We start from the raw sequence: 12,957 nt of genomic DNA on the forward strand, positions 1-12,957 counted from the left end.
AATAGTCGTTTTTTCCGCCATAATTGTTCCTCGTTTTTTGGCATTTTAGAGCCATAAAACAGAAATTCAACACGATCCCAGATTTTTGTTTAATCAATCATCAACGTTATTCTTTCCTTTTGCAAGGGCAGAGCTATAGTGCAGCTATGGGTTCATTCACGTGTATCCTATGACCAACTGTAAATATATTTATAAAATCGTTAAATATCTATAAATATTTGACCGTGAAATTTGTTAGTATTATATATTTACTTGAGGTCGCTATAGGACCCCATAAACTTTAGATCTTGGCTCCACATCTGCCTTCATTAATACAGATCAGTTCGTGTTGCTTCAAACACGAAGAAATTAAGCAACAATGATTCGTCAGTATAGTTGTTTTCCTTCATTTCTTCTTTTCTTGAAGATTTATCTACCATTGAGTCGTGACCATGTTTTTTCTTTTTTGTTCAAAATAGAGTAAGTATGAGGTGTTCATGTTCATATATTCTGTTGCTTTTTTTAGATTTCGAGAAGAAAAGATGCAGCCTCAAGAAGAGGACTCTTGTATGGTGAACTGATCTTGATTTCCTCCTTGTTTTAATTTCTATAACTTTTATTCTATAGGTTAGGTAATTATGGTGATTTAATGTCTAGTTAATATTTGTCAATTATATTACCACAATTAGGGCCTTAATTAGTTTACTCTCTTTTGAATTCTCTTTGTCCCGTTTTTATTGTTCTTTCTCTTGTTATTTTCATTTGGTCTTGTGTTATATTCATCATTCCTATCAGGAAGTTGCATAGTATATTTAGCAACAAAAAAAAAAAGGTGCTTAGAGAAGAATTCATATAAAGATTTTCTTTGTTATGATTCTTCCTATCCCCTTGTCTTATATATTTTATTTATTCTCACAATCATCATTAGTATTATTTTTAGTTTTTATTTTATGATTTGAAAATGCGTTATCTTTTCCCTCCCTCTTTTCCTTTCCAAAAAAAATGACCTAAGATTAAGCACATGCTTCCTTCAAGAAGTTGGGGTGCAATATGATTTACTGGAGTAGATATAAAAAGGCACTAAAGTGAAGGCAAAAAGCAATATAGAAAGCTCTGTTTTAAAAGGCAGAATTGGGACTCGTCCCGGGGTGGAGCACTCGTAAAACGCCCCTGGGCTTATGTGTGGGGCTTAGTTCTATGAGACTTACGCCTCGGCCATCGAGGCTTACGCCCCGGACACGCCCAACGCCCAGCGTACTAGGCTCGCCTAATAGAACTTTATGCAATTGTATGTAATTAACCTTGTAAATCCTTAATTTTTCTTAATAAATCGTTGACTATTCAAAATTACTTTTTTCTTAATCATAAATTACTAAGTTGAGAATATTTTATGTCATAATTAAAGAAAAGATTATTGCACGTTATCCACTAAGACTGCTATGATAGTTAATTTAAATAAATCTTTTATTTAAAAATTTATTTATTTATTAACTTCTGTTATGTATTTACTATATAATAGTCCATAGTTTTTTATAATTATTTTCTAAATATTAATTTTTCACGTTTACGAGATACAATACTTATTAATTTAATAGCTCAGTATTAGCTAGCAACTATTTACAAATAATTAGTTATCATGGTATTGTATGGTGAATTATGTGTCACTTTATTAACTTGTTGAAACTTAAAAATAAATGATGCTGGAGAATCATATTTAAATTGTGAATTATATTTTTATATACATTCTCTTTCAAATAGAAAGCATACTAAATAAAGGAGTATTTTAAGAAAAATATCAAATTATAATATTGAAATTCTTTCAAGATTTATTACTCCTTAAGAGATACATATAAGATGTCGTATCAAATACATTACTTTTGATATTTGAGTTGTAACGACGTTGCAGCTAATTTGCATATTACGATATGTCATACTTTTCGTATTATTCATAGTTAAATTATAAATTATAAATATTTTAAATAGATTATTTGTTATAATTTTATGATTTTAATATAAATTTTATAATTATTTTTTATTTTATANGGTTGAGTATGATTGATTTTTAACTGTTTTCAAAAAGATTTTCTTACTATATTTCACTGGTTTCTACTGTTTATCTGATGTTGCTGCTTGAGATAGCATTATTTGTGCCCTTGTGGGATTTTATGTTCTCAGTCGTTATTTATTTTTATTACTCACTGGGTCGGAGTACTCACATTACTTCTTCGCACCATGTGTGCAGAGACAGGCACAGCTGAGTTCATACCTGAGCGCTGATTTCCTTCCAGACCAGGCGGACTAGGAGAGACGAGGTAGCTGTCGACGTCCACAACCCCGTTTCTCCCTTATCTTCTGCATATTTTATTCATCTTCAGACTATGTTTCCATACTTGTAGTATTTTCATCAACTCTGTAGTAGCTCGTGACTTGTGACACCCCGATCATCGGGCTGAGTTTGGGATGGTTTTTCCCCGTTATGTTACGTTTATTTCCGCACTTGTGATTAATCAGTATCTATGGTTTAAACCTGTTTATGCTAAGAAATTGTTAAAAGCAGTGTTGATTGTTCTGTTGGCTGGTCTTGTCTTCACGAGAGGCGCCATCACGACCGGGTGGGAATTGGGTCGTGACAAGTTGGTATCAGAGCCTAGGGTACTAGGTCTCACGAGTCATGAGCAGGTTTAGTAGAGTCTCGCGGATCGGTACGGAGACGTCTATACTTATCCTCGAGAGGCTACAGAACCCTTAGGAAAACTTCACATTCTTGAAATTCTTGTCGTGCGATTTTGTTGATCCGGGAACTAAACTTCTATGTTATATCCTCTCGCAGATGGCGAGGACCCGCGCTACAGGACGAGACGGACGCCCACCGGTACCACCTACTGAGGGTACTAGAGGCCGCGGGCGCGGTCGTGGTCGCGGTAGGGGCAGGGCCGCGAGGGCAGCACCCATTGCTCCACCAGTTGCCCCGGCTCAGGATCAGGCCCCAGCTGCAGACATTCCAGTAGCACCTGTACAGGCACCGGCAGTGCCCGTTGTGATTCCGGGTCTCCAGGAGACCTTGGCTCAGATACTATCAGTTTGTACTAGCCTAGCCCAGGTAGTTTCAGCCACTGCTACAGCGGCTACTTCTCAGGCCGGGGGAGCCAGTCAGACCCCCGCTGCTCGCACACCGGAGCAGGTTATGCAGGGTTTACAGACACCGGGAGCAGCTCTAGCTCAGCCGGTTGCACCAGTTCGGGACTTTGTAGTTCCAGTCATGCCAGACGACGAGCAGCGTCGTCTTGAGAGGTTCAGTAGGCTCCAGCCTCCATTTTTCAGTGGTGCTCAGGGCGAGGATGCCCAGGGATTTCTGGACANCTTAAAAATAAATGATGCTGGAGAATCATATTTAAATTGTGAATTATATTTTTATATACATTCTCTTTCAAATAGAAAGCATACTAAATAAAGGAGTATTTTAAGAAAAATATCAAATTATAATATTGAAATTCTTTCAAGATTTATTACTCCTTAAGAGATACATATAAGATGTCGTATCAAATACATTACTTTTGATATTTGAGTTGTAACGACGTTGCAGCTAATTTGCATATTACGATATGTCATACTTTTCGTATTATTCATAGTTGAATTATAAAATTATAAATATTTTAAATAGATTATTTGTTATAATTTTATGATTTTAATGTAATTTTTATAATTATTTTTTATTTTATACTATTTTAAAATTCTTAAATTAGTAAAATTTAAAGATCCATGGGACTTACGCCCCATGTCTCAGGGCTTACGCCTCGCCTCGTCAGAGATAAAACGCCCCGCCTCATGCCTCCGCCTTTTAAAACATTGATAGAAAGTAATATCCTTTAATTAATTGGAATATATTTTGATCAACAACCATGTTCTTCACACTCGTTACATGACATACAATGCCTTTGCTATTTGTCTCCATTTCTATTTAAATTCTGTCACAACCAATTCCATCATGTTAGATCTTTCACGGTTTCACCGCTAAAATAATGGTAGGACAGCCCAGTGCACAAAGTATTCCGTATTTGTCAAATTCTTAAAATCATACCATCTTTAGCTGCTTGATCTTGGAATGACAATATCTCTACAGGAAACTCGCAGTTACCCGTTGATGGATTTTCTGCTATAATTTCACCTAAACCATCAAAATTACACGATTCTACCTGCTGCTTATGCTTTTGGAAGAATACATTAAAAGCATAAGAAATTTTAGAATCATCACTTAGTCCATCACACGAACCTCCTTTTTCCAGGGACGTACAATCTGCTATATTGCATGCAATATTATAATTCTTATTTACCAAATCCATGTCTTCTCTATTTCCATTAAACACACACCACCTATTTGGCATTTTCACAATCCCCTTAGCCTGAGTTGGATATATATCACGTTCTTGTAATGTAAAATCAATCTTGTATTTTGGATTCCCATCTGCTTGGTAAATTCCCCAATGTCTTTGAAATGCACCAAATATAGTACGAAACTCATTTTCATCTGATAAACTATGGAGAAATACATCTATAGGACCTGGTTTAAGAGGTGTTCCTTTATTTGAAGCAATAAATTTCAAGAAACCTTTATAAAATCTCTCTGCATTTTCAATATTTGCATGTGGATATCCGTCTGTTGGCCAACCAATTTGACCTATCATAATTTTCATATTAGGGTATCCTGCTTTTCTTATTGCCCATGCAACGGAATCTATCATTAGTTCCACGACATTTGTGTACTTAAACTTACCATCTTGAATCTTGAATCCGCTCTTATTATCAAAGAAGGCGAATTCCATAGAGTAATCCAATACTTCTTTAATGTAATGGATTGGAAACATAGTCAAATCAAAGGGTGCTCCAGTTTGATTATAGAACTCTAACGATTCAAGCATTAGTTGTTTTATGTCATCGCGAAAATCGGCTTCTGATGGAACTTTTGTAAGCTTTAAAACATCCATGCCATGGGAGGTTGTAGTTTTGACATACCCTAATCCCATATCGTCAAGAGCTTGTCGTATTAATTTTATTACGTTCACAACTTGATCGGTCCTTGCTGCTTTCATAAACGTATTCGAAAATGGTTCAGTCCCAACGGTTAAATATCTGAAAAAATGTAAGAACATATATTAAGGAAATGAAATCGTAAAGTCTAAGTAAAGCGATTGCAATAATGCAGCAACAACAACAACGACGACAACAACAATAAAAAATTCAGTGTTATCTCACATGTGGGGTCTGGGAGCAGTAGCGTCTACGCAGACCTACCCTTCCTTGTGAAGGTAGAGATGCTATTTTCGATAGACCCTCGGTTCAAGGCAGAGGTGGAGCCACGGTGTTGATTGCGGGTTCGGCAGAACCCAGTAGCTTTTATGCAAACCCTATATTTGTATTGTATTAAGAAACCCAATGGATACGTATAAATTATTAATTTAGAACTCGCTAACTGAAAAAATTATAATCCCGAAGCCATAAGGTTCAAATCCTAGCTCCGTCTCTGACTCAAGAAACAGTAAAAATAAAGTACTCCCTCTGTTCCAATTTATGTGAACCTATTTTCTTTTTAGTCCTTTCCAAAAAGAATGAACCCTTTCTAAATTTGGTAATAATTTAGCTTAAACTTACAATTCTACCCTTAATGAGAAGCTTTTATAACCACACAAATACTTTGGGCCCCTTTTTGACTTATTTAGGACCACAAATACCAAAAGTCTTCATTTTTCTTAAACTTCGTGCTCAGTCAAACAGGTTCACATAAATTGGAACGGAGAGAGTAATAAACAGTAACAACGACAATATAATACGAACAAATGAAATAACACGTGAGATTGCAATAATAATAGTTCCTTAAATAAAAATGATTGAATACGTACTGTATATTTACACCTTTGTTGATTGGATTCTTGACTCGGCCATTTACCCAAGAATACGCGAGGTCTGTCCTATTTGCCTGCCACATGTAATTATTTACCAAGGTAATAGCGAGGCTAATATTAGTACCAGAAAATATTTCACTAATATCAGAGCCTGAAGTTCTTAATCTCAACGCTGGAATTTGATTTTGTAAAAGTAAGTCAACAACCATTGATGGAACTAATTGTTGTGACTGCATTCTGCCCCATGTTATGCCCACAAAGCTGTTTACTCGAATTGCCATGCACAAAATTATGAAATATATGCCTATAATAAACCTCATCTTGCCCTTTTTTCCTTGAAAGTATTTAGCTTCACAACAATTTTTCGGACTTCTTTACCGTTGCACTAAGGTTTTTCTTTTTTCGAGGAGTTATTTTTACCTTATTTGCGCAGTATAATAGAAGGTGATACCTTTATTGACACAAATTGAAATTTTATGGGGTCTTCAAATAATATTTGAAGATCCCAGAAATAGGGTTGCTTAATTCTACATGGGTATATATATTTATATATAGATGGAGATAGAGAGGGTTGGGGGTGGGGGAAAGGTGGAGAGCAATGTTACCAAAGAATAGAGAATTGTAAAAGATGAAGAAACAAAACTTGTTTCCCTCAATAATTTAAAGGAAAGGAAAACCAAAAAGAAAAAAGGCTAATGTCAAAGGTGGCCATCTATTTCCGATTATTCAGCTTCACTACTTGTTTTACTTATCATTTTGTTTATTATCAGATATATATATATATATATATATATATATATATATATATGTATTTGTATGGATAGACATACTAATTCTGTTACATATTTGTGGTTATAATTTAATACTACTAATTTTGGTAAATAGTACTACAAATTCTTTTTACAGTGTATATATATAGGTTATTAAAGGAAACTACTATTCTAAATATGAACGGTTTACTATTTACAATCTACCGCGAATTTATCAACCTATCTAAATGGATTTCTTTGTCACCACTAATTTAGTATTTTCATTGATAAGATATAAACTTTTTATTTTCTGTGTTCAGATCAGCTTTGTCTTTATGTCCATCAGTTTTTAACAAAGCAAGATATGTTAAAGCAGTGGATAATTTCCTGCTTTGGCTTGTGTTTGAAAGAAGGTTTTTGGTGATCAGTTCGATTCTCTTAGTGAGGAATTTTGAGAAATTTTTGATGACACACTTAGATTAATTAATGAATATAATGGCCTTCATGAAGAAAGGAGTAGAGTCCTTTTCTTCTTAATTTATTTCATAAAAAATATAATTTAATACTATTTAATTTCTTATATATATATATATATATATCAGAATCAATTCAGCAGAGTGTCCTATGATATAGATCAGTATTTTAAATGGCATTTTTTAGGCGAGCCCTGGGCGAGGCGCACAAAAATAGCCCCGAAACGATGGTGGGGGGCGAAAGTCTCAAGAGGCATACGCCTAGCAATTCGAGACAAACCCAGGCGGTGAGGTGTGTTTTTGTAGTGAGGCGTAAGCCCAAGAAGCTTTAATTAAAACAAAATTGTTGAATAAGTCCTTAATATAATACCCAAATTCATAAAAGTAAGCTTATAATTACTCAAAAGTTTTAAAAAGGAACTGAAACATTAAATTTACACGTCAAGACCTTTTTTTTATAACTAGAAGCCTTAATTTATAGTCTTCTCCAATTCTTTATCTTGTCCGCTAGCCTGCTACTATCTCCCAAAAGCAACGAACAGTCAATTTTTTTGCAAAAAAAAAAAAACTCCATTCTCCTCCATAGCAACAAGTTCAAAGTTTAAATTGCAGATTAGTCATCCTTTTAGTTCCTCTATGTAGAAAACTTTATTCTTTTCAACGTAAGTCACTTGTTCTTGTAAGTAGCAAGAACAATTCTATAATGATTGTTTTGACTATTTTTTTGTGTTGACAGAGCACATCTATATATATTTTTCACTTATTTATAGTTTTCTTCAATTTTTATGCAATTTATCTATTTAAAATATTTTTGATAATTATATTATTTTTTGAATATTAAAAATTAAATACCCATAGAGCTTCACCCCATACCTCAAAGTTATCACTGTGGCATGTGTAAAACGCCTCAGCCTTTTAAAACACTGGTTTAGATGACCAAAATTAGCTTGAACCAATTGGGCGGCAGCTTTCCTTGTATCGTATAATGGGTATTGGGGAGTGAAAACGAAATATAAAAAAAAAAATAAATAAATAAAATAAAATAAAAAAAAAAGGAACCGGATGGATCGGGAGGTTTGAACCCGACGTGAATCGAACACGCAACCTTCTGATCTGGAGTCAGACGCGCTACCATTGCGCCACGGATCCGGGTAATGTTAACTGACCGAAAGATTATTTATTTATCTCTTCTAATATATATACTGCATTTTTTTCCCCTTTTCTGGGCACACTTTTCCTTTAGCCTATACTTACATTTTTATATTTAGAAATAAATTAGCTCTAAACATCTTACTTTTTTCTTTGGGCCGGAAAGCCACATAGGAATTAGATTTAGATATAATTGGGTGTATTGGAGAAGTGTAATTATACTCTCCAATTCTCAGGGGGATATGAGAATTGGTGGTAATTACACTGTGCAATTACAGGTTGCTTTTTTATTTCTTTCCTTTTTATTTTATTTTCTTTATAACTTTTTTTCATTATTTTAATTTCTTTTTCTTCTTTTTTAAAAAAATATATTTTTCTTTGTACATTATTTATCTTTTATTTCTCTACCTTTACTTCTTGTAATTTCATGTAATTTCTCGTATATTTTATTTATTATTTGTTTTATTTTCTTCATTTAGCGTAACTGCGTTATTATTCTAATTTTTTAATCTACACCTTCTAATATTAGAAATAATGAGTCATTAACAAATTTGACATACAATGAGTGATGTCATTAAAGTAGAATTTCGTTGTTGAATGAGGTTATAAACTTATTGTGTTTCATAATCTTAAGTTGTATTAGAACTTATTTTTATTATGTTGGAATTTGACATATGTTAAACTATCTTTTTGTTTTTTAGATTTTGAAATTGTGTTATATTTATGGTTCCAGTTTACTTGTTTTAGTAGTATTGGCTTGTTATTTCACATTGCATGTAGTTCATTTTTTAGTTAGTATTGATAGATTAGTTTTGTCAAACATTTGAATAATGTTATGATATTATATTTATAAATACTAATTTATTTGATCAAACATGCATTCCATGATGTTCTTACATTTTTAGCTTCTATAATTAATTAAACTAAGTATTATTAATTTCAAAAATATATATCAATTATTTTTACAATATTAGTTATAAATATATAATGATTACTAATTAATGCATATTCGAAAAAAAATATGCATCTTAAATACTAAATCTAATAAGTATTATTTATACTTATAAAAATCATTTATAGGCATATATTTATTATATTAATTTTTGAGTTTTGATAATTACTTCATTTAAAAGTTAATCAAACTTGTAATTACACTTGTGACAATCAAACAGTATGCTTGTAATTACTCTGTAATTACGTTATGACAAACAAACATGTCATCGCAATTACTATACTGTGTAATTACTAGGGTGTGTAATTATTACCCTAATAATTACACCAATTCCAATTACAAGGTCAGTTTTCAAACTGACCCTTAATGAAATGATTTATACCCCATATCTTTTGCTTTTTTAGACCATAAATATCAATTTCTTTTTTTCTTCTCTGAATTGAACTTCATGACCAGTTAAACATCGTCCCAAAAATTTAGACGGTGGGAGTACTATCTTTAGTTTTATTTGCTGATGAACAAAAACCGCAGCAGCAGCAACCTTATATGAACTTGAAAGCACGGACTAGAATATAAGATGAATGCACCATTCTTATTTAGTTTCAAGCACACAGTTAAAAGAGCACTTCAATTATTATTTGAAAGATTTTTTAAAGAGAGAAGGGCATGTCCCTTTGTATGAAAAATTTTATTTTGTGTCTCATACAATTTATATTAGTTGTATGAGGCACCTTTTTTGTCTCACAGTTTTGTGGACCCAGATTTGGACCCAAAAATATAAGATTGGGGTCCATAAATTCGTGAGACAAAAAGAAACCCCACACAACTAATGTCAGTTGTGTGAGGCACACCATAAAACTACTCCCTTTGTATAGTCCAACTGGCAAATTGAAAAGACATATGTAATCATTAATATGAACCTTATATAATATAGCACGTCAATCGCAAGATTAAAATAATGCTTTAGGAAATCAGGTTGTCAACTTTAAGGTTTATGGGTTCCTAATATGCCTCAGAACTCACAATTCGTCATAGTTATTAGGTTCACAGTTAAATATTTATGTAAATTTTGATGAATTTTTTAATATAAAATATAGTGTTTAAACAAAAGTAACTGGGTTCGGTCAAACTCGCACCTAATAGGCTAGCTCCACCTCTGGTTGTCAACTCTTTTTATATCAAAGCAATTAATTAATGAACCTTCAATGATTAATCTTCTATACACGCAACTCGAGCCTTGTGGAAAAAATACCTAGAAAAATTAGAAAGATGGCTGAAGATAAGAGAAATGAGATTCAAGATCTGTCTAAATCCATCACTCCAAGTGAAGAACCTGCTAAAGGTAATTAAGAGTTGAAAACTGTCTTATCTACATAATGTTTCACCAATTTTGTTTGTGCCTTTTTTCTTTTTAAAAGTTTTTCATATTACATAGGGCTTGTTGTCACTTATTCTTTTCATTTTCTCTTTTAGCAGAGGGTCTAGCTATCGGAAACAGTCTCTCTGCCCTCACAGGGTAGGGCTAAGGTCTGCGTATATACTATTGTCCCCTCCAAACCCCACTTATGAAAATTCACTGTGTTTGTTGTTGTTGTTGTCATATTACATAGGGGAATTAGGGAATGAGGGCAGTAGAAATTGTCCTTACCTATAGTACGAAATACTTCCACCGATACCACTAGACTATAACCCTTAATTAGTCGTCATGTTGCTTTCATTATTAAGATCTTTTTCTCTTTTTTCATTTTTCGCAAAATGATTTGGGTATGTATATGCTGAGGGTCTATTGAAAACAACCTCTCTATCTCACATAAGATCAGATCTGCGTACGTCCCACCCTACTCGGATCCTACTTATGAGATCATACTAGATATATTATTGTTGTTGATTCGGGTATGCCTATATTTTCATTTTTGTCAGGATTAGAAAATGCTAAAGATCAAGGGCTAGTGGAGAAAGATGAAGCAGCTAATGCTCAAGACGAGGGATTGGCGCACGTAGTTGTAAGAGCAAAAATGCCAGAACCTCCACGCAAACGACCTCCTCCAACGACTGGTTGAACTGAAATAATATAAGCCTAATTGGGAATTTCAAAGTTTAAGTGTTGTACATTTAAAGTACCAGATGTAATTGGTTAATTGCTTTTTTAATTTCTTCGTGCGTGTTTGTTCTTGCTCATCCTTATCCTTTCTTACTTGTGCTTCGATTTTTATCAAATATGATTGGTGAAAATACAATTGCGATGATAATGCAGTTTGTGTGTTTCAGAAGGGGAACCTTAGGGTAACTGGTAAGTTGTTACCATGTGACTAGGAGGTAATGGGTTCAAGCTGTGAAAACAGCCTCATGCAGAAATATAGGGTAAAATCGCATACAATAGACCCTTGTGGTCCGACCATTCCCCGGACCCCGCGCATAATACAGCAAGGTGATCAAACAAAGCACGCTATTCCTAGTCTATATTACATAGAGATCAGGCATTTAAAAAAGTAGTTACTGTAGAAAATCACGTAAATACACAGAGTCAATGCAGTGAAATATTAATAGGAACGTACCTTCAGCCATGGTTGTTCAAGTGATATAGGGAATCGACTTGGAAGAACCTTGACAGAAAACCTAGAGCCTTATCTAGCATGTGCCTATCGTAGGATGCCAGACTGATGGAGTCACAGGCGTATTTATAGGTAGCCAGGGACTCTTAGGCAAATATTTCTTTAAATTATAACTGCCCTAGAGACTCCTAGTATATGGTAGTTTCTTTCCATCAAAGAAATTACCATATATGCATAACTACAGAATATTATCTCATATATTATTTCCTTTGGGAGACAAGGTAAATAACTTATTACTATGTGGGCCACACTAGAAGTCTGACGGTAAATTTCTAACATTCTCCCACTTGGCCCATATATTAAAATCAGATAATCCTTTATGAGAGATAAACATATTATATGGCCAAAGACTTATCACTCAACTAAAAGTTATGCAACAATCACTTTAACTAGAATATATTATTACATGAATCATGGCGGTCATGCTTTTAAGCAAACACTTTCTTCCATGTATTACAATGCACAATGCATTCTAACAAAGTGTCTAACAACTTTATGACACTACTAGAAATCCGCCTAAAAGCGACCGCAAAAAGCGACCATAGTTGGTCGCTTTTAGGCTAAAAAGCGACCAAAAAGCGACCAAACGGACCTGGTAGCTATATTGATGGTCCCTTTTATTTGGGACCAAAGTTGGTCGCTAATTAGCGACCAACTTTGGTCTCTAGGCTAAATGGACCAAATATTCAGGATTTTGACTATAGCGACCAACTTTGGTCGCTTTATTAATTTAATAATATAAATTTGGCGACCAAAGGTGGTCTCTAAATATAATATATATATTTTTTTATTTATTATTAATCATTAAAAAAGCGACCAACTTTGGTCTCTAATACAAATATTTTATATTTTAAAATCTGAACAATAGAGACCAAAGTTGGTCGCTAAATTCAAGAATTTAATTTATTTTTTAAAGAGAAGCGACCAACTTTGGTCGCTATATTTCCAGAAATTGTATGTTTTTAATGGAATAGCGATCAAGTGTGGTCGCTTCTTTTGGAAATCTGGGTAAATAGCGACCAAGGTTGGTCGCTATTGCCCAGAAAATTATATTTTTAAAGTGAAAAGCGACCAAATAGAGACCAAAGTTGGTTGCTTTTCTTGGTATATTTTTGGCAGAAACTGCCTGTTTTGGCAGCTACACCA

The 12,957-nt window shown here is 33.7% G+C and overlaps 1 protein-coding gene, 1 long non-coding RNA gene and 1 other non-coding gene across 3 annotated transcripts; 1 reads left to right on the forward strand and 2 right to left on the reverse strand.

Annotated features, from left to right (window-relative positions):
• Positions 1–3,825: 3,825 nt before the first annotated feature.
• On the reverse strand, positions 3,826–6,513 carry LOC109208675 (glucan endo-1,3-beta-glucosidase 8-like). The gene is made up of 2 exons (XM_019371814.1): positions 5,874–6,513; positions 3,826–5,106 (listed from the first exon to the last, which is right to left on the reverse strand). Exons 1-2 carry the CDS (start codon positions 6,194–6,196, stop codon positions 4,038–4,040), a joined length of 1,392 nt encoding a protein of 463 aa, XP_019227359.1. The 5' UTR covers positions 6,197–6,513; the 3' UTR covers positions 3,826–4,037.
• A 1,662-nt stretch (positions 6,514–8,175) lies between these two features.
• Positions 8,176–8,247, reverse strand: TRNAW-CCA. Its single transcript has one exon. It is a non-coding gene; the product is annotated as a tRNA-Trp (tRNA).
• A 2,176-nt stretch (positions 8,248–10,423) lies between these two features.
• Positions 10,424–11,349, forward strand: LOC109208678. The gene is made up of 2 exons (XR_002065232.1): positions 10,424–10,541; positions 11,120–11,349. It is a non-coding gene; the product is annotated as an uncharacterized LOC109208678 (long non-coding RNA).
• Positions 11,350–12,957: the final 1,608 nt, after the last annotated feature.

Source organism: Nicotiana attenuata, unplaced genomic scaffold (genome assembly GCF_001879085.1).
Source record: "Nicotiana attenuata strain UT unplaced genomic scaffold, NIATTr2, whole genome shotgun sequence".
NCBI classification, from domain to species: domain Eukaryota; kingdom Viridiplantae; phylum Streptophyta; class Magnoliopsida; order Solanales; family Solanaceae; genus Nicotiana; species Nicotiana attenuata.